The following is a 25,556-nucleotide window of genomic DNA, read 5'->3' as shown; positions in this document are numbered from 1 at the left end:
ATATTTAAGAATTGCAGCTATATAAATTTTATGTAAAAGTTAGAGGACTTTCGTGCTTATCTAACTACTTTCCAAATAAATTGTGTTTAAAACATGAATGCTGCACTAATATGAGAAGTAAGAATTCAGTTGTAACAGTATTAAATGCTGGTTGTACCTACACGTGTCTGTGTTTTGCCAGGAATTAAGAACTGATCTTTGTTAATACATAGCTCCTTACCAGATGAACAAGACCGTAATTGTGGAAAGATTCATAAGTCATAACAGACTTTGCATTTCAAACTGATAATGGTAAATACAGGTCTCCTTTATTATTATTACCTAAACAAGTAAAATAAAACTGTATCTGCATACAAAAAGAGATAGGGCAATGTAAGCCTCAGAAAGACACATGGCACAGAACTGGTGTGCATGCAGAGGCAAAGCCAAGCCATCATTAAGAGATCGCGAAGTGGTCTGGATCAATCATAATTTAAACACTAGTCAGATGTTAGTAACTTTCAGGTGTTTCTTTCACTTGATTATACATTTGGTGCCCTCTACTCTAGCACAAGTTTTTTCCAGGGCTCTAATTTGGAGACAATGCTCTTCAGCACCAAATTTAGAATCTCCGTTTTACCCATGAATAAGAGTACTAACTTTTGTTTCTGTTTCAACACTTGCGTCTCTTCCACCACCAGACAGCACACCGTGGTGGCCCAGAGTAAACTATTTGCTTAATATGGACAGGATGACCATATGTGCTGGCTGCAAAAACTTCTCCTTGCTTCAGAAAGGAACTACGTTATAAAGTTCTATTATTAAGTGTAGGGCAGAAGATTCCATGGAACTGATACTCCTTCTTCTGAAGGAAGTCAGCATGGGAGAAGATGGGATGCTCTGATAAAACATACTGCAGTTGACCTGAGCAGGACGGTAAAACACTTCATCCAGATAGGTTTGATTTCTTCCGTGTTGCAGTCTGGCTTCTGAACTGTCCCAGTATGTAGGTGATGCCCCCTCCCATAGTTTGTGATTAAGCTCACTTCCTAACTACTGGTCGCTGTTGCCAGTACAGCTGTCTCACCTACCCACACCAGAGGTCTAGGGAAAGTCCCAAGATAAATATTGCTTGCCCTCACTTCCAGGGAAAGAGGTGTAACATGGTGAACAACTTACCTGGCTTCTAGCAGAGATGCAGCACATCACAGAGAGGGCTTTTTCTGATGATTTCCACATCGAAGGCCCTGACTTCATTTACCTAGGAATTTTGCTGCTTTTGATTTTTTTCTGTGCTCTGATGTCACCTCCACATTGACTGTCTACTATAAAAGAAGACCTGAGTGAAGATCTCCAACATCAAGAACAGAAAAGCTACATACCTTTTCTTACTGTCTCTTTTTGCTGTTTTTTCTAAAACTGCTCTTCGTCGCAGGTAGTCACTTTGGATTTCATTATACTTTGCAGTGTGCTCTTTGATAAGGTCTGTGGTTTTCTTGTGGTGCCTCTTCACAAGGTCCTTCATTTCCTTGTAGTGCTTCTTCTGAAGCTTAACAAAAGACTTCTGCTGTTTTAGCTCCTCAATAGTCTGCGCTTCCACTTCTACAATGATAACAACAAAAACCGCTTCCATTTTCTAATAATGTCTGATTTCAATCACAGAACCCAGGAATTGCTATTAGCAGGAATGAAACAAAGCATGCTTGCTTACTGCTGGTAAGTGAAATGTCCTAGCTTCAACTAACCAAGTAGAATTCTCTGGAAATAAGCTAACCAGATTGAAAATACTGTGGCAAATTTAATTGATAGAAGATTAAGAAGTGACATAAAAATTTACAACACCAAAATGTGTAGTAAAATAAAAACCATGTACTTTCTCTCCTCAACCTCTTTCAGATGCAAAAGATTCCCATCAGCTAACATATAAAAACATGATCTTACATAGATATGATCACAGACCTTTTCTGTACCCACTGTACCAATGCTTCAAGTCTCCCTTCTCTCTGGATAGACTACGTAACATGCTGATGCCTAAATCCCCTTTGCAAACAGCACTTCACCTGCCTGCTCTCTTGCCATGACCTGGGCACTAGCTGGAGGCATCTGTCCTGGTATCATCACAGCATCTTGGGAGAGACTTCGCTTCTCTCTTGATGGAAACACTGCATCAGAGGAGTCATGGCCAGCTGGTTGCCAGTCCAGCAAAGGATCGGTAGCTAAATGCTGAGAACTTCCCTCCAGTGCTGTCACTCCAACTGCAGCTATGAAGGATGTCTTGCTCTGTGAACCCCGATCACAGCTCGAGCTAGGGTCCACTAGCCTGACCTGCATGAGCTCACTCCAAACCAGCAATTAAACAAACAAAAAAAGGTGCTGGAGGGAATGATGACTTGCATGATCTGGGGTCACACCTCTGGAAAAGCCAGACTGAAGATCCCCTCCCAGACAACAGACTGATTGTGTGAGGCCAGCAGGTACTTCTATAATTCAGACCAGTCTCTACTGCACATGAGGGAGACTGAATAAGAGGCAATCAACATGTGGCATTTCACATGTCTTATCTCTTTTCCACAGCTAAATGTAGGCCTACACAAGATCTGGACATGAAGTGAGTGCTAATGTAGGAGACTGACTATAAAATAAACTGAGTTAGAGTTTAGATTGCAAATCTCATAACTCCAAGCTGGAGGATGTGACTCCCAATTGGACGGCAGGGCATGATCTGACTGACAGGCCAGTTTGCTTAATGAAATGGTTAATTTCAGTTTTCTAGGAGCAATGGGAACACTGCAAGACTAATGAAGATAAAATGGTTTCACAACTATTCACAATATTCAGAGCAAATTTGTCTTCTGTTTTCATAATAATGCCGGTCTTTAGTCTGCATTAGATGGTAGCACTGCGCTTATGAAACTACAACAATGGAGTACTTTTAAAAAATTCCCTGTTGACACTCATTACTGATCTCATGAAACACATGCTCAAACATTTCATAACTTCAAAGCTGAGGAATAAAACATGGTATGAACATTTTCTATGAGTTACTGCAGTGCTAGTCACTCAAAGAAATGTCTAAGCCAGATTGTCTACTTCATAAAAAATGTTTCTCTTGACAAAGAAGTGTATCATTCGTACAGTGTAAACTGTGTATTTATTACCTGTGAGGACACTCTGAATAAGATCTTCTGTCTTTGCAGGTGCTTTCACTGAGCCTAGAGATAAAAGAAATGACTGACTAATTATTTTAAAACAAAAGCCATTATTGTGCTGCTTGACTGCATATTAAAACATGGCAGGTGACACAGCACATACACGTAATGGCATTTACTGTTCATTTGAGAAAACACATCTCTTGCGGAGAAGACTAGCAACAAGGAAAACAACGCTGATCCTGTGAACCAACACGAAAAGGCAACCTTCCAAAAACCAAGCTGAGCTTTGTTCTTTTTCTTATGAGGAAGATGTTATTAAACTCACTGGTACGACTCATACAAACCATTTAAGCAGTATTAGACTGACAACTAGTACAACTGCCCTATGTTATGCTGTCAGTGCAAAATTTCTGTACAGGAGATGAATCCAGCTCCTTGGAAGTCAGTTAGATCAAGCCTATGAAGACTGCAGCCATAAAATTATAAACCCTGTGGTTTAACAAGCATTTGTTATAGGAGATACATACATACAAAATATATAAGTATCTAAGACTGTATTTTGTGTGTGGAGTAGGATGTAACTACATGCATAAATTAGGCATATTTGTAAAAACAATTTAAAGAGATTCCTGCACTAAAAATGTCAGACACCACCAAAAAACCCCCACCAAATTTCATTGCTTGTAATAAACTTCAGTTCCATCACAAAAGCAACTCTTAAGTAGAAGATACTTGTATATTTGAACAAGACTGGCCCTAAGAGCATACTGCAGTATTGGGAAAATTTCTACCTATTTTATAAAACCAAACCAAACACACACAACCCCACCTTTGTTCTTTAAATGCAAAGCACATGAAGAATTATTATCCAGATTTATTTTGAAAAGATGGGACTTCTTTGTTTTCCTTTGGGTTTTTTGGGGTGGTAGTTTGTTTTTTGTTTGTTTGGTTGGTTGGCTGGTTTTTTACCTGGTGCTGGTTGGCTATGGACAACCTGAGTTGCTGGCTTCGGTGTAAGAGAGGCAGTGTAATTTACTCCATTTTCTGCTGGTGTTGGCCTAGGTTCATTGTTAGCTTCAGATTGTGCATCTCCATGGTCATTCTGAAAATACATCATGATTTATATTACTCTTCCCAACTAATAGACTTAAAATTATTTATTTGCAGGTCTAGTTTAGCCTCTTTTTTAATAATGTAAAATTCTGTAAACGTTATATATAAATCATTCTACAAGAAAAAAACCCCAAAATAAGATATCCTTATGAACCATGGTAATCCAGGTGGTTCATTTTTGCAGGACAAATTTCAAGAAGAACTAGAGCATGTATTATTCTGAAAAAGTATTTTTATTTTAAGTGGATATAACTCATCAGGGATGTCTTTCAGCACAGCATATATTAGGTATACCAGATGTGAAATCTGTGTTTCATTGAAAAGCACTGTTCTTTGCTATAAAACCTTTCTAGAAACAATGTAGAAGCTGGCATGAAAATGCTACTCAAATCCCTGCTGTGAAAAAAATGTGTACACAAAATTACTTTAAAATTTCACAGATAACACACAGCACTATCATTATTCACTGTTCTTACAGAACAGAGACATACTTCTGATTCCCCAGATCTTACATTCTTGCAATTACACTCCAAGGATAATATGTAAACAGTACCTCCATCCTGCTGCATAATACATCTGTGGTATCCAAATATTTAAGCATTTTCCACAATCTTTTCTTTCTCTCCAGTTTCCCAAAAGCTCAGGATTACAGTGTTTGTTGTACTATGCACTGATCATCTTCTAATTTTCCTTGTGACCATCAGGATTTAAGCAAGCACCCAGCATTCAGCAAACAGAAGGTCATTCAAAGCAATTTTTATTCTGAAATGGCCAAGCCTCTGTCCCTGCTGTCCCTGTGAGGAGCCAGCTGCCATGGTGTCTCAGGGTAGTTTTGGATTTGTTCCTTCAGCTGCTCCAATTTCACTGATTGATGGTAATCACATTACATGCAGAGGTAGGATACCACAGTTGTTGGGTTTTTTCCCCTTAATTACTCCACACTTGCAAAATATCAGCCTGCACTGCATCAACAGAGGCAAACCACATTTTGATCTGTTTTGTGCTGCTCCTGCTGCTGATTTCCTTCATCTTGGCCCTGACAACACACTGCATACTGCAGAAGGATTTCTGTCTCAACTGCCTATTTCCACCAAAATTATAGGAGAGAGATACTGTAGTCAGAAACATGATGCAATTGAAAACCAATGCCAACAACTTCATTTATATCAAGCAGGAATTACTGCAACAAAGTAAGGAAAACCATGATCTAGCCAACATTTATGACAGTAGCACAATGTGACTGGCAAAAGCTGTAGATACAGACAAATTCTCCTTAAAATACGCTCCTCGCAGGATGCAATTAATTAGTTTAATAAAAACAATGTTTGCTATATAGATCATCAACATTTAATACAAATAACACTGGAATTCCTAACTTCTGGCAAGTTTGTGCCCCAAAAGTCACTGCAATGGAAAGTGGGTATTATCTTCTTTTTTTCGAACTAGGTTTGCATGTGGTGCGAAATGCTGCATCACAGGTTGTTGAGAAACTACTAATATAGCCTGTCAGTTTTGGATATAAAACATCTGTTTTCTGAAACTAAAGCAGAAATGTGAGACAGGATCAGGAAGTGAATGAAGAGTAATTTTCACTATATCAAGCAATCTAATTCATTAAAAAGAACTTTCTCATCTCATAATTCATCACACAGAATGCTAAACATAATTTTTCCTTACTGGAGAATATTTTAGGCTCTTTTTAAAACATGATGTAATCCAGCCTTATAATTTATAATTTGAATATTCACAGGAAATGGTTTATATTCCACTTGTTGCCATGTCTTTTGCAAGACAGCAGATTTACTAAGAAGAAGGATACATACCCATACAGGTACATACAGATATGATCTATTTTTGTTTCTACAGAGAAAAGGAGCTGCCACGTATTGGGGTTGGCAGATCTCCTCTATGCTGTGCTGTTGGACTAGGTGGGCAGTTCTTATGTCAGTTTGCCTCTATCCTTGTCGGCAAAGTATAAGCAAGGTCTCCCTATAAGAAGTGTCACATCAACTTAATTTCCATTACTGTAACTTGGTGTGATCATTACAATTTGCAAAATTATGCCTGAATTTTTATTTTAAATAGTGGTATCACATATGCTAAGTGCAGCTGCTCTCCTGGAGATGTTTTTTGTTTACTTTTCCTATCAAAATCACTTTATTTAACCAGAGAAGCCAACTGGAGTGATTACACACATTTGATTTATATCCAGGCATGCAAAACAACAGTTTCCATTTCAACCCTGTTTTATGGGTAGAAACAACAGGTCAGACGCTCTGCTGCTTCCACGTCAGACACATTAATGAGACAGCAAGGCCTCCTGACTCCCTGACTGTGGCAGGAATTAACATGCAGCCCCAGTGCCATTACACCAGCAGGCACAGCCAAAATGCATTTTACTCTGGCTAGCTTTTCCTAAACCCCTACACGCTTCTGCTCCTGTGACTGTGGGGGTGAAAACATACAAACTAGTTACCTCAATCTACTTTTGGCTGGGATTAATTCACGCCAAGATAATCCCAGCTGCAAATTTCTATGGTTTATTCCTCCCATCTGTAAAGCACACCAGGCAGAGGAAGAGAAGGCAACCTTCGTTACCTGTATGCTCATAAAGATTTACTATGTGTTTAGATAAGTACACATAAAGGTGAAAACCCACAATGCAGGTATTACAATGCTTCAATTCTGCAAAAATTGCTATTCTAAGGCCAGTCTGGAAAGCAAGAACTGGAAGTTATGCAATGACCAGAAAGCTAAAGGTAGGAATGCACATTATGCTCATGTTGGGAACACTGCAAATAAATACAGAATAGATGCTGTAAATATTGTTGGTTCTTCAGCATTCTTCATTTATATTATTCCACTGAAACTAACAGGCAGTGTAATTCGAAGCCTAAAGAAAGGTTAATTTATTTGTTCAAAACAATTCACTATTAGGTAGCTTATTTAACTACTGTTCTGCGAGAAGCCTAGGGAATTTCTTACACAGATTCAGTTAGCAAAGAAAAAAACCTCTGTTTTCCTGTAACAGCTGATAAATAAATGTGTGTGAGGGGAGAAAAAGAGGTGTGGGGGAGGTGGAATTTGTACTAGAAGACAGAACAGCTTTGCACACAAACATTTATAGTGTGTGAATTTGAACCTGTACTTTGGAAAACTGAATGTAGGTGCACTCACGGGTACATTTCTGGCAAACATACTGAGGTTTATTTAGCTATGTTGCCAGTGAAGTGTTTCACAAACACAAAACAGTCAGCCCTGCTGAGTGATGAGGAAAACATTATCACGACATACCATGATCAGGCAATTCAGGATTTCCAAGTACAGCCCAGCTGCCAAATATCTTAGCCAGAATGGGCGTTTATAAATAGAGGGCAACAATGGTGTATTTATATTGACATTTCAAGCAGCAATCTTGTAATTGTCCCTTGTTACTGCATCTAACCGAATGGTTATATATTTTTAGCAAATGCGCCATACAATCATTAGAGTTTTCTTTCAAAAAATATTTCTCTGCTACTCCAAAACAGGCTCCTTTATTCTATGAGCTTTCAAGCTCCCTGACATATGGCAGTACTACCTAAGCACTACAGTTTATCTTTGCTTCTTCTCATCTGCTTCAGAAGCTACTCTGTGACAGAATTTTTCTAACTGACGAATAAGCCTATACAGACCAGGAAAATCTGTACTTTTTCAAAAGTAAAAATGACCTCTAAGGTATTTAAAGGATTATGTTAAAAAAAGACTTTGCTATTAAAATAGAATCTCATGTGTAGAGTGTCCTAGATAAATGTCTAAGATACTATAGAGCATTTCACAGTGTCCTCATTCAGCCGAACTTGTGACACTGCACAAAGAGTAAATTGTTGGCCACAGAATTGTAATGACTTTCACTCATCTGGTCTGCTTTGGGAATGTATTCTTGGTTACAGAATCTAGTTCAGTGAGGCTCTGCACATCTGAGAATTGAAGCAGACAGGCACCAGAGCTGAGGGCAATTTCAGATAATAGAGCATTTCTCCATCTTTGCCAGAGACCTGTACCAAGTGCCTTTTGATTCACACGATGCACGTAACATCTGACACAAGCCATCTTTAAAATACAAGGTTGATATTTTCAAACACTGCTAGAAGACGTCCCAATTACAATGTCTGGAACAGACAGACTGAACAACTGAATGTGCATAGAGTTTATCAGAAACCAAAGCTGAACTGCCAGTACTCTTGATTATGATCAAAGTAACAGCTATGCATTTGTATGCACAACACCTCCAATTATACAGAAAAATAGGGTTTACAGGTAAGTCCGTAGGTAACCACATATATCCAAACAGATACCTAACCACTGAAAATGTGGCTCCCATAGCTTTCAGCTACACTAGAATAGACATGAACATTTATTTACTCTGTAGTTTCCTCCCTCTCTATCTCTCTAAGATCTGTGAAGGTTCGGATCAGTTGACCACTAGAGGCTCCCTCCCATCTAAACTATTGTATGAATATACTGTGTCTCTTTAGAGCATGTTTGCTCATGGAGAATGTATAGACACATCATAATCTGATATACATGAATGTTTCTGAACAGAATAACCTCTCCAGAAACACAGCCTGAAATTCTGGAAAATTTGTAATATTTTCAGGAAAAGCCGCTGACACAGAACTGTGTCTTTTTTGTAAGCGGAACTTCAGCATCACACTGGAAAACAACAAGCAATGATTTGTGAAGATTTAATTTACTATGTAACGAAGTTCCAAATCAGCATACACATAACATGATTTTCATTCAGCTTTGGGTGTCTCGCTACCTCTGAACAGGAACTCCACGCACAACATGCTGCCGTCAGTGAAACCACACGCACAGTGCAATGCTTCTTGGCTGTAATGTACCCAAGTCTCCTTCTAGGAGAGATGTTTACAGGTGCTCAAGTAATCCATACATACAATTCCCAGGGACTTTCAGTATTTGTCTTTCTAAGCAACGTAGGTGCTTTTAAACACCATAGCATAATTTGCAGAGACTCTGAAACCTCACTTACCTCTTTCTTTACCTCTTCTTCATCTTCCAGAGTCAGTGCGGCCAGTTGCTTAGCTCTCTGCTCCATCAAGTTTACGTATCTGATTGGATTGGATAAGGCCTCAATCACGTCTAGAAATAATGCAAATACTTCAGTTTCAAACCCCCTATGTTATGGTTCCAGTGCTCCTCAGGTTTTAAGAAAGAGAATGTATTTTTCATACAGATCTGCTGTTGATGGGTAGTCCTAGGTCCTACAAACAACAGTGGAGGGGAGTACATCATCATGCACACCCTAACATGAACCCTCTTTGAGTTTGTGCTTGGGTCTTGTGGATGTGCTTTTTCTGCAGTGTTTTATGCTGCATTTTCAAAGCTTACAGTATCAGCCAACTAGGACCCTGCTTCACATGAGGCACAGAAGAGTATGAGTAAAAATGCTGTTTTTAAAAAAAGCCAAGTTCACAGGACTCTTATCCCAATATGGTAAGTCATCTACACCACATTCACTTTGAATTTCAATTAACCTTTGTATTTCCCACTAGGAAAATGTCACAGAATTACCTGCGTAAGTATCAGGTACATAGTCTTTGACCTCTATGTACACAAAGAGAGCTGGCAGTGTCAAAGGTTGGTTCCGCTCATTCCTCAAACAGATGTAGTGATAGCCTGCAAAATAAGAAACAACCAGTTCACAGCATAAACTCTTCCACAGGCGTTTCCAATGTAATTGTGTTATCATTTGTTATTTATAGTGTGGCTCCAACTGAGCAAGCAACCCTAGGGACTTCTGCTAGGGAAAGATTCACCTGAAGGTTTTCAGAGATAAGTATACAGACAAGGGGCTGTTAGAAATGCACATGGCACTGCAGTTTAAAATAGTTATTTGCCCTTCTTTTTTACATCTGTGAATAATGCTTAAAATTGTAATTTATATGTTTTGATGCATTCTATATTATTACCTTTGGCTGGATTTTTTTTTTAGTTTCGGAGCTCTTACTTGATTTTCAAAAATGACCCTTGTCAGTCTGCAATCTGAACAGCCAAGTAAAACTGAGATGTAATAGTCCATCCACAACACAGTATCTAATTTAAAAACCAGACAACGTACCACTATATCTACCAAGTGCATGTGTGTATGAACCCTATCATGTGACCGACCTTAGAAATATTATCTGAAAAAAGAGTATTTTCAGACTGTTTTGAAAGCTGGCTGTCTTGTAATAGCCGGGGCACATATTACAGTGCAGCTTAGCTACCTTAATGGTGAGGTACCACAGATGGGGCAGCCCCAAACTCCTTCTCCCAGTCACCTACCACCATCTCCTGCTCCTTCTCTGGTGCACTGACACTTTTCTGACTTTGTAGATAGGCAGGTCAGCAAGCTAAACTCCAGAAAAAGCAGCCTTCAGAAACTGTGAAGAGTCTTCCATCAATTTAGCTCCCCAAAATGCCTCACCATAAGGTCAGATGTATTAATGCCAGTTTAAAGACAGTGATGGAAGTGCACCAGTAGGGGTGGGAGAAAGGGACTTTCAGTCCCAGCAAACTGTTAAATGCATCACAGTGCTGCAAAGTTGGTGCTGGTGTGTCCCACACCATGGCTGAAGCTGTTCTTCTAGGGCATGATTACAGTCACACACATCTCCCATGGCTAGCCTGTGGGTGACCCAGGCCAGCTAAGACAAAATGGCTTGGAGCTCTTCTTAGCAGAGCCCTAACATCACCAGCCACAAAAGAAGGGACTGATTTACATATTACCTGAGATCAGGTCTTCAGGAATAATATGGTCAACAACTGTTAAGATACAGGGACATGTGAGTTTTGTGCTACTGCTGGGACTGGCTAGATAAGGTATGGGGTAGATACAGATATTCTTCCTTTTCCAGTGTGAGTGAAGCTGGGAGCATGTTTCTGGCCCATATGCTTGCCCTGATTTAGTTTGCTCCCCTCCCCTCCCTGGAAAAGCTGGAGCTGAAGTCGAAGGCTTCTCTTACTCAAAATGCCAATGCCACTATATCTTTCTGAAACATGATCTCTAATTCTGGACTGGGAAATAAGGGCTGAGTTGTGGCACAAGACAATTTTCAGTTAAATGACTACTAATTATAATTGAAATAATAATATGGTAACGATATTAAAAAAAAAATTTCAGCAATGAAGATGAAAGTAATTTTGGGTTGATTTAAAGGTGTAACAGAGATACAACAGCTTGCATATAGGTCTGTCCATCCTTGAATGCGTGTAAAAATTACATTAGAGGAGTATAATTTGCTTTCATTCCCAGCCATCTGCCATTCTCAAAAAGATGACATCAAAATTGGCTGTTGCTGCCCTCTTTCCTCTTAAAAGTGTACAATTGCAATTTCTAGCACAAACCTGTGAGCACACAGTTGATCTACTGAAGACGACTAAGTACCAACCATGCTTCTGCTGCTTTAATTCTGTTGGTTTTCCTGGATTATTATGAATTTAAATTTCTGGTGAAATATGGTGTTTTCCTTTTCAAAGTTGAGACAGATTATTCAAATCCCCAGTTGCTATAAAACTGCAGAGTGGCTGCTGATTTACTACAGCAGCTGAGATTCTGGCTTGCTGTTTCTTTTCTCTACACCATGTCTATTACAATGGAGGAAAAGGTTTACCTGGTCGAATTGCTGAGACTGGTAATATCCGATGACCAATAAATTTCCCTCCTTCTTCATACACTGCTAGCCTCAAACATGCCAGCGTAGGTAAAACAACCTAGAAGGTAATATTGTTGCATTATTAACTTTCTGTTATGAATGCAACAGCTCCTTCCAGACATAGGCTATACAGCAGATAGAAAGTTCAGTCCAGCGGACAGTAACATCTACACATCCATAGGAAGGTATACATGTAAGAGGTCAGGGGTGTATGCATCTATGTGTCAGATAACTCATGGAAACATTTTTCAGTCAAGAAACATGAGGTGGGATGTGTATGTTGAACCCAGCAATTTGACCCTACATTTTCAATATGATACAAGCGACTATAGCAGCTCAACTCCTATCACACTTGAATGCCGCCCTGTTTTCTGCTTATTACTCAAAGCCCTACAGGTTTTCTTACTTTGTGTTTGTGCCAATGGGATTACTTAGTCCTAAGAAAAGTCACTGACAGGCATATTAGCGTTGAAAAGTCAACAAGCAATTCAACCTGTTTTGCAGAGTGCGAATGTATGAACTACATGAACCATATCAATCCCAGTAGAGTCTTCCAGTGCTGCAGCATGCTCACTGGCTGCGTTAAAGAGGTTTAATCAAGCAGGATGTTTACTAGCATTGGATGCTTTCTTGGCACTACATAAGAAAGAAGGTCAAACAGTGAAACAAGAAAACTAGAAACTGGAAAAGGTCACCAAACTACCCTACTAAGATAGAACCTTTAATTTTACTAAAAAAAAAAAGTGTAGCATAATTCATTTCATTTTCTTACTTAATGCAAATATAAATACAAATACACATATTTTTAACCTGGGCACAGATATGCATTTTTTCAGAATGTATGCTAAAATTCATCTAGACAACGAAAGGGAAAAAACGCCCAAAACAATCAACAATCCAAAACTAAGAGCTTCTCTAATTTATTTTCAGCATTACTAAAAATAGTAATCTCTGCTTCTCTGAGCACAGAGGCAGTAAGACACAATTGTTAGCTGAATAGGGAAACGAAGTACACTAATTAGAAGTTCATTACAGAAGAAAAATGCTAGCGATGTTTCCAAACTTAAGCTCTGGCAGGCTGCCAAAGGAAAATCATTCAGAAGACCAAATATTCAGGGAAAAGGGCTGTTAACTCCCCAGAAAGCTGCGTTGCAAGTACCACTTGTATGAACATCTCTGTGAACTACATTTGCTGAGAGAAATATGAAAGAAATTGTTTTATGAACACCTGGACTCAGGATCCACTTCACCACAGTGCCCAATAAGCAAATCCCAGAGAGTCTGTTAGAAAACTGGCTGCACGCATGTTGCACAGTAAGACATTCACGTTGCACAATCCTAAAACATGCTCAGTATTTTCTGCTCTCTCAAAGTTCAGAGAGCTGAGTCTGAGTAACAGTGTTCAAATTGCATGAGTAACTCGGGAGCCTACATCTTGTTTCAAGTGAATGGGATTTATGTGGTTTCATCACCTAGTTTATATTTATGTAGCACAATCTAGTGCTAAGCAGAGGTAGCAGATTGCTTTGAATGTATTAGCCTGGACAGCCAGATTGTTATAGCTGTATTCACATTGTCTTGCTCGCAGGTTGACGGGATCTGCTTTTCAGCAGGGCTGTTCAGCCAAGGCAAAATGGTAATTCAGCTAAACTGCTGCTGGGATCTGTGCTTGCTCGTTCATAGCATGGCATTGCACCATGCCACGCACACGAGTCTATTAACACGTCTGCTGTTTCCAGCTGTGTCATTGAAAGAATCAAGGTGACTTTAAACTCATTTATTATAGTAGGAGCTGGCATGACAAAGAGCAGCTAAATTGCACCAAAAGTGGTTAAGAATAAACAGTTCAAGAAACAACTATTTGGAATCTCTTTATCTTCTGTCTAACAAATGCAAAGTTTCAGTAAACCACAGTATTACCCTACTGGACAGTGACAAAACAAGCGCAATGCACATTTGGGAAGTAAGTGTTACACTGACCTTCTTAAACACTATGGTTTCCTCTTCCCAGACGGGATTAACTGCGTTGCCTTGAGAGGTCTTGGTCTTCAAAGCTTTTCTTCTTGTATCCACAGGCAGGCCAAACATGTCGACTTCTACATAGGTACCAACTTTTTTATCAGAAAGAAACTGACCTGAAATTATCTAAAACCGAAACAAAGAAGGATCACTAAAGATGCTTTGGTGGATTAGGAAATGAGTGGCTGAAATGCAGATTGATAATTCTCACTAATGATCAGACAGGACACACATAAAATAAAACCAAAACAAACCCAAAACCACAATAAACAAAAAACCCCACTGTTTAATATTGCAGACAGAGAAAAACAACTTAAGAGGCCTTATTTTCTGTGATCCTGTGGTCCTGAATTCCCCTATGAGCGATAACGCAGTTGAGATTATGCTGCTGCCCTTCCCTCAGCAGGAATACTTGTTTGCATCTAGTTCCTCAATCTGGCTGACTATTTCCACAACACAGTATCTTTGAGAACTCCCATTTCTATCTAGTTTCAACAACAGGTTCAAAAAATGCTAGAAGAAAAGAGGTATAAGCAGTAGAGAAAGTACACACGCTTTTAACAGCAAGGGAGAAAACAAGCTAAAAAGCTGGTACTCTAACAAAGGCTCTTCACAGAGGGTGAGGAGTTTCACTATGAAAACAAGACAACTATAAAATAGCTGGTATTTTCTAGTTCTTATTTTTAACAGGAAACACAACTCTCAGCTTTAAAAAGGTACAGAAAGGCCTGCAATTACTTCAGAAAAAAAAACAGGCACAGAAGCATGTAGCAGTGTCACTGTATCTTAACAAATCCAAGTTTGCCTACAGCATGTCTTCATCCGTTCTCAGCTGTATCATGTATGGGCACTGACATCACAACCAGCAGAGTCCTCATCAGCGGACTTCTGACACCTGTCTCATGACTCCTGGATGCTCATTCCTATTAAAAATGCTGTGCATCTCCTAATAGCTATTGAATGACTTTCACCTCCATTTACTAAAATAGCAGAAGAAAGTGCCTCTAAACCCACAGGAGGAACTGAAAGCTTCCATGATTACAGGTCACTGCAAAAGGTCATTCTCACAGAGTCATCTTTTTTCACCATGCATGTCATCAGATTATTACTTTTTTCATATCTCCCCCAGCACTGTTCTTCTATGCTTGTGTGTGTAGCCTGAGAGGAAACACTTGTTTTCTGTCAATGAAAAAAGGAGGATACTTTGCAGGTGGATTCTGTAATGCGGATACTGTTGTAACGGACAAGTCCATTAAAGGAATAGCAGGATTTCAGAAAGTCTATGTTTTTATAACTAGAGATATACCAAGATTAAATTTGTGATCTTGTCATAGCCAATGCAATCTATCCTCCTAAACATTCGTACAAGTAGTTTTCAATCTGCAGATTCCTGGCGGTCCTTGAACTTCATTAGAGGACCTTAGAAAGGAATGAAGAAAAGCAAGTTGGCAATGAATTGTAGATGACATTTATGGTTCCACAGTTCCACTGGAGAACTTCTAAGGAACCAGAAAATTTATTTATACTAAACAGTGTACTGTTCTACCTATTCCAGGGCAACCTATCACTTCATAACAGCATGTCTTAAATTCAGCTCTTTGTTACTAAAAACACAGCCAAACTACTCTAAAATCCATTCACTTCCCAGTTACTTCTACGGAAAAAAATACATACAATAAAACCACATTTATTTACCCTACAATATGAAATGTGAGGCAGAAGATTCTCTGCAATTTAAAAATGAAATGTCACTCCATGAAATGAAATGTATTTTCTTTCCTTGACTTAGCATGGTCATTTGCTAGGCCACTGCACAACAGAATCTATGCTCTGATATCGTCATGAAAGCATTTTCACCAGCTGCGTACGTACCTTAACAGACAAGGTGTTAGCTACTATTCCATCCACTATACTTTCAGTAAATGGATCAAAGTGTTTGTCTGGTCTTCTCATGAATTCTGGCTTTAACCTGTATCCGCTTTTGCCATTGTACTCATACATTCCCATGTTTATTTGCATAGACAAATCTAGGTGTTAAAAATATTGATAAGAATAATGTTCTGGTTAGACAACAACTTTAAAAAGCAATAAAACAATACTACTTATTGTAATTTCAAACTGACTAATGTAAACAGCTACTTATGGCACACTGTTGCTTGTTAAAAGAGGTTTCAGGTGTGATCGCAGCCACTCTCTTGGATTGTTTTGACGAGAGAAAGACATCTGTAAGACATCATTCAGAGACTATTCAACAGATAATATTTTCAAATGTTAAAAAGTACTTACCTGATAATCAGGTTTTGAGTCCCTCAGTGTTGTACTGTTTTATCTGACCCAGCAGAGTTTCTAATCCCTTCTAACATCAGACACTGGGTGCCTGATAACTTGGTTGAAACTGGCGCAGAGAGGTTTTTATTACTCTGCTGAATCCCAGCCTGTGTAGCGTGTTTTGCTTTCTATGGAAAGGTGGTGTATACATGGGCACAATGGGAAAGGAAGAAGGGAATGATACCATGGTACCACGCGCCCAGAGGCAGAACTTGGCCAAGATATGTCCTGGGATGCAGTAGATGGGAATATTTGCATGTCTTGGAACAGACACAGCCTTGGAAGACAACACATTCTATTTCAAAAGTGATTCATGCATCTAGAGGCCCAAATGTCTCTGTTTCTTAAACACTCACTTTTAAAGTGGAATTTGCTGTCTAAGTCCCTTCTGTCTTGATATACTGAGATTTTGGAAGACATAGGAAAAAATTCCCTGCCAGATCTGAAATGCTGCTCAAAGATAACCACTTACAAATGATGGCAATATGGAGGGCATTACGGATGTGTATTGTACTAGCTACAGCACACTAATTATGAATATTCCTAGTTCAAAAAAACCAACAAAACTGTGTTAATGTTAATTAAAATGTTAATTAACAGCTCTATAGTACCATTCAATCACTAGACATCTTTTGATGCATAAGCATTTCCTACCGATGAATCAGAAACTGTACCAGAGCAGTGGTATGGTACGGCTTACAAAATCTAGAGACCAGCATAACTTACCTACAGTTTGGAAGTTAAGAGCAACCATTTGGCAGCCGGCGTTCCAAAAGACTTGTGGCATGTAGTTTGAAGAATCTACACGTGTTCCCTTTGGGTAAATACGGCTTAGCTGCATTTTGTTGTATCTAAATGGTGAGTAGTTAAGATACAGTATGTATGACAAAAACCATTTTACAGAGAGGTGCAACTGCAATACTGAAATGCAGGTGATCTTTACAGAATGGCCGTGGGCTTCTTATTGGATTTCTGCAAACATAATGCTTTCAGACATCCACAATTTTGTAGGAGATAGGATAAATATGGAGTAATTAAAGGTGCTGTTTGTTCCTCTACAGAGTACTCAAAATAAGCAAGGAAATACCACAGGCATATGCATTAAAAAGACAGCATTCGTAAAACTCCATTTATCACTATGGTTACTAATTTGAGAATCTCCTAAGATTGCATTTACAGAGGCCAAATAGCTGTAAACAGCAAATCTTTCTCTGGTGGGGGGAGAGGTGCTCAGTTAAAAAGTAAGTGCTCTTCTGGAATAAGCACTAGAACCGGCCTCTACATATGGACAGAAATGATAAGTGTGCACTTCTTATAGTTGAGTCTACAAATCTCAGAGATGAGAACATGCTGCAGGTTATCTGTGGAAATAGCTTTCCATTAATCTTCTTTAAAGCACTATTTTATCTTGACTGTTCATTCTTAAATGCGGGCATGATGAGAGACATTGAGAAACACTGAAAAGTCTAAACAGAATGCTCCTTAGCTTTTCTTTAAAAGTCATAAAAAACCTCTAAATAAAAAAAAAAAATGTGTGGCAATAAAACAGCTCAGTGCTCTTAGAACTAGAGGTGTGAAAAGAAAGCAAGCTCTCTTGTATGACTTTGCAAAAGTCACATTTTGACAATTTGCTCACCATAACTCCTACAACCTCATATAGAATGATAAATTTAATAATGAGAATACAAAGTATCAGGTCTTCATTATGTAGTTTATGCCTATTCCCTCTAGTCCTAGCCCACAGCAGAAGGACTCATGCCAGCTTTTAAATTAGCGCATCTGAACTCAGGCCAATTAATTCATCTAGGAAGACAGTCAAATCTACAAATTTCATTTGAGCTCCCTATTTCCCCAGCTTCTGTCTCCAAATTTCAATAAAGCCCTGTAACAGATCTCAAACATAGCAAAGCTAAGAAAGCAGCTTTCTGAAAGTCAAGGATACTCCACAAATTCCACAGGAGACTTCGTAAGTTGCTCAAGCCCTTTGGTTTCCACAAAGGAAGACATTTCAAAACTTTTGTTGCGTTCTGGAAGTTTACAGGGGAAATAAAAACAGTGATACATTAGAGCATGAAATCATATGCAATACACGAGCTGCAAACAACTGGTTTAATCTCAGTCCTCTTATCCCATCTACTGTTCACCAGCTCATTTCACCTCTGTTTCAAAGAATTTACATACACAATTGTTTGCTGACAGCAGCAAGCTCACTCTGCACACACTTCAGAACTCTGTCTGAACTCACATCAGCACTGCCCAAATTCAGGGTGTTGGTACTGCCTGAGGTTGCTACTGTCCAGCTGCAGGCAACAGAAATTCAGTACATGGGCAGAGATCTCTCCTGTTTGCTTGCAAAATACCATGTTGATGTATTTGAGAGGTAGAGCCCAAAGCTCACTGGTGAGATGCAGACACAATATGGCAGCTTTTGTGGGGAACACAGAGAGCCCTACTGGATCTCTAGATTGTCTTTGCAGGCAGATGCAAGGCCTTTGGGACAATTTGAAGCTATAATAACTAATGGCCGTATCAGATTAAACTAAGCAGTGTGCCAGCTGTGCCTACAGTGGTTCTTGTTATCTTCAGTATGCCAGAGTAAGATCACATCTGTCTCAAACAGTCATGAAAACACTGCTATCTAATCGAGCCTGAAGGTACACTCCTGTGTCCCAGCAGGTCTTCAGACCTGACCGCAGACTGATATGGAGTTTCTGGGATCTCTTTAATTTGGTCAAACTTTCTGACCTAACAGTGGTGAAGAGCTACTCCTAAGCTTGTAACTCCATGGGACTAAACACTAATTTGTGTATCATTTGTCACTCACCTTTGACTGATGTGTGCACAGCCTTTGAATGTACCCATGTGACATGCTGTAGCAGAGAGCCTAAGTTATGACCCTTCTAGCTTCAGTATTTTTTCCCTTTACACTTTTGTACAGAAGGTAAGGATTCCTGTAAAATAACAGCTTCCCATTTCATCACAATCAGCTGTGTAGATTGCCTAGAAGGGGCCACAGCACGGGGACGTCACATCCATTAGATATCTCAGCACTGCTCTCTCTAAAAATGAGGAAAACAGCGCCTGTGTTGAAACACGAACACTCTACCCTCCCCACTTTATTGAAAGCGAACAATAAGGCAGAGAAAAGTCTTGACCTCATCTGGTTTTAGAAGTAATTGTGCTGCAGTAATCCAAGCATGGCCAGGAGACCAGCCTGGCCAGCTCCTTGAAGTCAAACTGCGAAGCTGCAGGAGAGGGATAAAACTGAACAAAAGCCCTTGTCTTGCAGAGAGAAGCAGGACAGAAACAGGTGGGCACTTTCCTTACAGGAAGCCAAAAAGGAAGCAGTGGATCCAAAGAAGTGAGGAGCTAGTTTGTTTGGGCCAAGGGGAGAGGAAAATGTGTTGCCAGTTTGTGAACTACAAACTATGCTCAGTATATGTTGAAAAATCAGAGGATGACCATGCTGTGCAAAAGTGATTCTCTCCGTCTAGGAGAGCTGGGACACAGACTTTATCACGGTCCCTATTTCCAATTAGCAACCATCATGCTACTGCCATTATTCATAGCTGTTATCTCCTAATGGTGAAAGAGTCCTGCCATTCCCTAGAGGCTGCTCTCCTGTGACTCCTCTTCCTTTCCAACAAGCAATAGCCTCTCTTCCTCCAGATTCTGTTCCAGCCAGCTCGCCTCCACCTCAGCTCCTTATAAAGGCACTGGGATTACTCTTCTCTCGTCCTTCCCCCTTTCTAACGGGATAGCACTAGCAACACACATGTATAGCGGTTTTATTCTAGTTAGAATACAGGTGCTAGCATTTGTTGAAGTAATACACTGTAACTCTCAGCCTGATCTTAAAAGTAGAGCATCTGTAGGAAACCAGAACTAGTAGCTGTTAAATACTTGGTTACTAAATGTCCAGGGCTTAATCAAACTCCTAGTTAAAATAAGAACAATTATTTCCTTGTAGTATCTGGAGAGGAATAAGAAACCTGCCCTCAGAAGAAAAGACTGCAGAGACACATTTCTCTGTCATGATACATTACACTGTGCTATCTTATCAGAAGGAAGTCACTATGGAGCGGACAAACAACTCATTAAAAAACTGCCTGAAAAACTTGTAAAAATACAGCTACTTGCTTTCAGAGAGAGGGAACATCTCTAGTGAGGGCAATCAGGGGACTGTTACAGATCCAGTGCTAGTCAATTTTTCTGTTAATAAGTTGGATGTAAGACCAGAAAATGCACTTCTGTAATGTGTGAATGACACACAGGTGCTGTTATCACCATGGAAGCCAGGATCACAAATCAAAACAAATTCTGAATTAGAAAATGTTAAATTAGAAAAATGCTGTAACACTGAAACAATGAAACTGTATAGAAGACAAGTATGGAGCTCTACACTTAGGGAAATGAAGTCAGGTGAACAAAAATAAAATCTACCATAAGCAGCAAATTAAACAACAATCCTTATCTAACCCCTTCTTTATCCACCTCATCTTCGCTGAATTTAATGAAGGTTCAGCAGTGATTCCAGGCCAGGACTAAGCCCAGAACCCATAAACCATGCTGTGTGCCCACTGCTTTAACCAGCCAGCAACATTTACCACATACGGCCACTGCTTTAACAAGCTGGTCAGATTTACCACGTAATGATTTTTTCAGCACAAACATTAGGAATATTAATTCCTTAATATTACGAGTTCACAGAAACAGTACGATTGATCAAAGGTCACATCAAGACTGAGCATTAAAAAGTCAGCAGTTCTTTACAGAAGACACAACTCAGAAAGGCACAGGCATGTGAACAGAACAAATCTACACAAGACAATTTTATAACAGCTGCATCAACTCGTCCTGCTAGGATTCACATGGCTTCCTTTCCAGAAGGAGTATCTCCTTCCCACTGTGTACGTGTAACTCTCATTAGAGCTAGAGGAGATTATAAGCATCCAGAGGGACATTACTATAGGGAATAAGCATAGCTCTCTGCATGATTTTGTGAGTGCTTGTGTGTATGTCTGTATAAATACCCACATACAAATGAACTTGTAGATAAATTCTTCTATGTTTATTATTCATGATGAGTAAATCCAAAATCTTGTATACAGACACAGACTTAGGCACCAATTACCCGTCCTCTACCAAGGCCTCCACAAACCCATAATAAATTAGAATGCTATACACTTCTTTAACTAAAAAGCTCCAAGATACTCTTGCAACCTGTCAAAACAGAGTGAAAAAGGGCAGGCAAACAGCAGGGGGTTCTGTACCAAGAAAGGAAAAGATGCTGCCGTGTTTACTGAGGATGGCACTGAGTGCTTTCCTAGCAAGGCATCTTCTGTAAAAGCCAGCGGGGGATGAAATTATGGCCTTCTCTATACAATACACAGAGGCAGAAACGGGTGAATTTGCATATTGGGAAGGATAGGCTGCTGAATTCTCTATAAAAGTAGCAGAGGCAAACTATAAAGCACTTGCTCAGTCCAAAGGAATATTTATGCCCACCTTTCTCAAACTGCTTAAGCTACTCTTCAGTCATGGACAACAAAGACAATAGAAGTACAACATTTTCAAAAATGTTTTTGAAATGGCAGCACATTTACCATTGATAAAGTTTGATATTTAGACTAATACAGGTTTCAAAAGAAATATGGATTTATTTGGCTGGATACCAAGGGAACGTTTTCTGCCCGTGTGCCTGTACCTAACTGAGAAGCAGCCAAGTAGCATTTCTCCAGAACTTTCTTCCGAACATTTTCTAGGCAATTTCCAGTATAAGATATTGCTCATGCTTAATTTACTTACTTTTTGATACTTCAAATGACTCAAACTTTACAGGCTGAATGTAGTTCACCAGGTTAGACATCTCTTCTGTGGCCATAGCCTCACTTCCAGCAGTACCCTAGGACAGAGAAGGGAAAATACCGCAGTTTTCATCTGTCTGTGGAGGCCAGCAGAGGCCACAAATACCAAGGCCCAGTTTTCTGTCAACCGTGATATCTTTCACTGATCCTGGCTTAGTGAAGTCAGTGCCTCATGCAGGGAGCTTCACACAGTAAAGAAGAAACTCTGCTATAAAATTTAAATGTTTAATTAAACTGCTGCTGTATTCATGCTTTTTACATGGCTCCTAGGGCAGGGACTGCATTACTTTTACACAAGCATAGTGCTGAGCGCACTTCTCGATACTGTTGGATAAATAATAAATACAGTTCTAAGTTTTCAACATCAAGTTATTCTTCCAACAATGCTAAATACATCACAAGCAGCTGTCTAAAACAGTTCAGCTGTGGTGCTATTAATTCTCATTCTTCAGTAAATGAAAATATAAATAAATAAAGATATACTTCCAAACCAATTAACAACCAACTTCTGAAAGCTGGTGGCGTTTCCCAGTGCTCTGCCTCCCTTTCTCCACTAGATGGTAGTCCCACTCCTAGTAACACAAGCCAACCCAAGGCTGCTGGAACCGACCCATCACCATAAAACATATCTACACCCTTACTTCATCCATCGACGACTTTTTACAGTCATCATCATAGTCGTCATCATCATCGCTCTCAATCTCTGCTTCTCCTGAAAAGTTATAGGAAGATAATTACTGGCTGAAGCAATGGTCATAAATACCAGTGGTAAATTTGAGAAAGATGTGCAAGCAACACTGCTTAAAGGAGACTACATTACGCGTGTGCTTTTTGTCACAGCACAAATCAAATACACTGTCCCGAGGGATTCATCCATCCTCAGTACTGATAAGTTCTTATTGTCCAAGCAAATAAAATCTCTTCCTTTGCAGTTGCTAGATGCTCAGTGTTTGGAAATCATGGGGAAGGCATCAGCACTGAGAAAAGAATGTCATGGTGTGCACAGTGTGTGGGCATAGTATCACGAACTACTCTGAAGAGATGTTCCCATGCTTGCGGCATGGCCCTGGGGTTTGGGAGATGCGAGTTCAAACTCCCTCTCTGTTGCAGGATCCCTGCACAACCTTTATCGCCTCCTCCAGGAAGTGCATGCGCAACAGCTTGCACGGGGTGAAAAACTCATGAATGAAAACCGATGAGACTCTCATGTGCTGTGGTAGCAGGGCCTGTTCAGCACAATCCATCTGTTCTGAATGTATCACAGTGCATGTACTGAGGTAGAGCACCTGGCAGGAACAGGCACAGGAGCCTAACTGCAACACCTTGACTCCAACCGTAGTGAGCTGTGCCTTACTGCTAGGACTCCAGTGGCAGAGCTCAAATACACCGGCTGAGGGCAGTGCAAATCAAATAACGTGAAGAAGACGCGTAAGGCTCAGCCTTTCCCTGAAAACGTGTTGATGGAGCACACCGGACCAACCAAAACACATTTTATGCCTTGCTCCCAGTTGCGGTGTACTCATCAAATTCCTATGGGCAAGATATAGATTCTTCATTGTTAATTAACAAATGCCTCCCTTTGCCTCCAAATTTTTTTATTTGGTTGTGCCAGAAATTACACCATCAGGGAATATCAAGCTTATCTTTCTCTTTTGTGACTCCTCTTATGGGTTCGGCTGTCATGAAGTATACACTGCATCTTACGAAGGCTCTGAAAAAGAAGGTTTATACTTATTCTGCAGTCACCTACCCACACCTATAAGATTGACAGCTCTCCCTAAAGATTTTAGTCCACAAACCTTTCAGCTTTCTTCAGCAGTGGCAATTTTATTTTGGCAGCACAAAAATCTAACCACTGTGCAGCATTCCCAAACTCTCCAGAGAATGGTAATTTGGCCTCAGTTCCTCCTGGTCAATTTAGGGTCTAATCCAAAGCCCAATGAGTCAATAAAGAAACATTTCTTTGTTCCAGCAGGCCTTGAATCATGCCCAGTGGGCCCCTTCTGAACATGGAGAGCACATATGATTTAAATAATGAGTGTGCCTTTCACAACCAAATGATGACTACCCAGACTGCGTTTCCTTCCAGATGCAGATGTTGAAATGTCAGGCTTTTATTCATGAACACATTTCTTCCTGAACATTTCATTGAAGAAAATAACATGATTGCTCAACGGGCTCAAGGGATGGCTCAGGGAACCTCAACACATTGCGAAGAGCCAGCCGAGCTCTCACAGGATTTGCAGTGACAGTCTTTGGATGGGAAGCTCTCAACTGATTTAACCAGACTGGCAAAATAATACTTCACACAGTCCACAAAATGGGGCACACGGGCAGATTCCAGCCAACTTGCACTGCTGACACGCCAGGTAGGCTATGGCTTGCTCCTGCCCAAAGTGTCCAGGGAGGACAGTATGCAACATATTCTTCATTTCATTAAAAATATTTAACAGGAAAACTCCCAAAGAGCTGAGGTCTCATTTTCAAGTTCTGCATCAGACTGCAAAACCAGGACAAATAATACATAGGATTGCAAACACAGAATAAAAATTAGTAAGTGTTTTAGAAAGTATGACTACAGCTGCATTGCCTTTCACCTAGCAGCATGGTCCTATGGTCAAACCCAGCCTTGTTTTACCGTTACAACACTGGGAGACAAAGTCAGAGCAAGCCTCGGTCAGACTGAGGAGATGTCTGTGCTGCGGATGCCTTCATGCTCACCCTGCCACAGTGGTGGTGCGATCAGCTCCATGTCATCATTCCTGTCTCTTTCCAGGAGGGCACAGACACCGTGTATCATACATGCATGTGGGCTGGCCCATGCAGCTGTGCTGCAGGTCAAGTCCAGTATGTACATGTGAGTTTGTCTAAGGGACAACTAGCTGTAATTGCATAATTATTACTTTCATTTAAATAGGACTACAAACCCAGGTCAAAACAGGACCTGTCCATGCTATGTGGCATATAAATACAGTGAAAATACAGAGGTCCGCTCCAAGAGCCTGCCCATGGACAGACAGAAGAATATCAAGAAATAAGAAGATACTGCTCCTACCATAACAGGTAAGTTGTAACACAGATACTGTCAACCGCTCATATGCAGAAGGGCACAGGAAACTTCTCAGTGGAGTAATGGGGCAGTTTCAAGAATGTTTTTAAGGAGCTGCCCCTAGAGAGTGGAGCAGTATGGGGAAGGTATACAAGTGCTCACTGAACAACGTAACAAGTGGACAAAGGAGGCTGAATCCCAACTGAGGGGTAGAGGGATTCAACACAGTAATACTGAATGGAAGATGATTAGGAGAGGGGAGCTGGGCATGACAAGCCAAATTCCTGTTACCAAGGGTTGAGGAAGCAGAGTGCTAAATATTATCCATTCTCACCAGGCCTCAGCAGCG

The 25,556-nt window shown here is 40.1% G+C and overlaps 1 protein-coding gene across 5 annotated transcripts in view; it reads right to left on the bottom strand.

The window, feature by feature from the left end:
* Positions 1–25,556, bottom strand: part of PLCB1 (phospholipase C beta 1) — a 425,067-nt gene that overhangs the window by 70,872 nt on the left and 328,639 nt on the right. For all 5 annotated transcript variants that reach the window (XM_075413467.1, XM_075413470.1, XM_075413466.1 and 2 more), the window contains exons 15-26: positions 22,800–22,870; positions 22,100–22,196; positions 18,234–18,318; positions 17,018–17,142; positions 15,836–15,990; positions 13,925–14,089; positions 11,903–12,002; positions 9,822–9,926; positions 9,280–9,389; positions 4,101–4,233; positions 3,138–3,191; positions 1,362–1,581 (exon numbers count right to left, since the gene is read on the bottom strand). In XM_075413467.1, the coding sequence (XP_075269582.1) occupies positions 1,362–1,581; positions 3,138–3,191; positions 4,101–4,233; positions 9,280–9,389; positions 9,822–9,926; positions 11,903–12,002; positions 13,925–14,089; positions 15,836–15,990; positions 17,018–17,142; positions 18,234–18,318; positions 22,100–22,196; positions 22,800–22,870 (1,420 nt within the window). The remainder of the gene's footprint in view (positions 1–1,361; positions 1,582–3,137; positions 3,192–4,100; positions 4,234–9,279; positions 9,390–9,821; positions 9,927–11,902; positions 12,003–13,924; positions 14,090–15,835; positions 15,991–17,017; positions 17,143–18,233; positions 18,319–22,099; positions 22,197–22,799; positions 22,871–25,556) is intronic.

Source organism: Opisthocomus hoazin, chromosome 2 (genome assembly GCF_030867145.1).
Source record: "Opisthocomus hoazin isolate bOpiHoa1 chromosome 2, bOpiHoa1.hap1, whole genome shotgun sequence".
Lineage (NCBI taxonomy): Eukaryota > Metazoa > Chordata > Aves > Opisthocomiformes > Opisthocomidae > Opisthocomus > Opisthocomus hoazin.
Note: the sequence above shows the minus strand (reverse complement) of the source record. Positions and strands in the feature narration are given on the sequence as shown.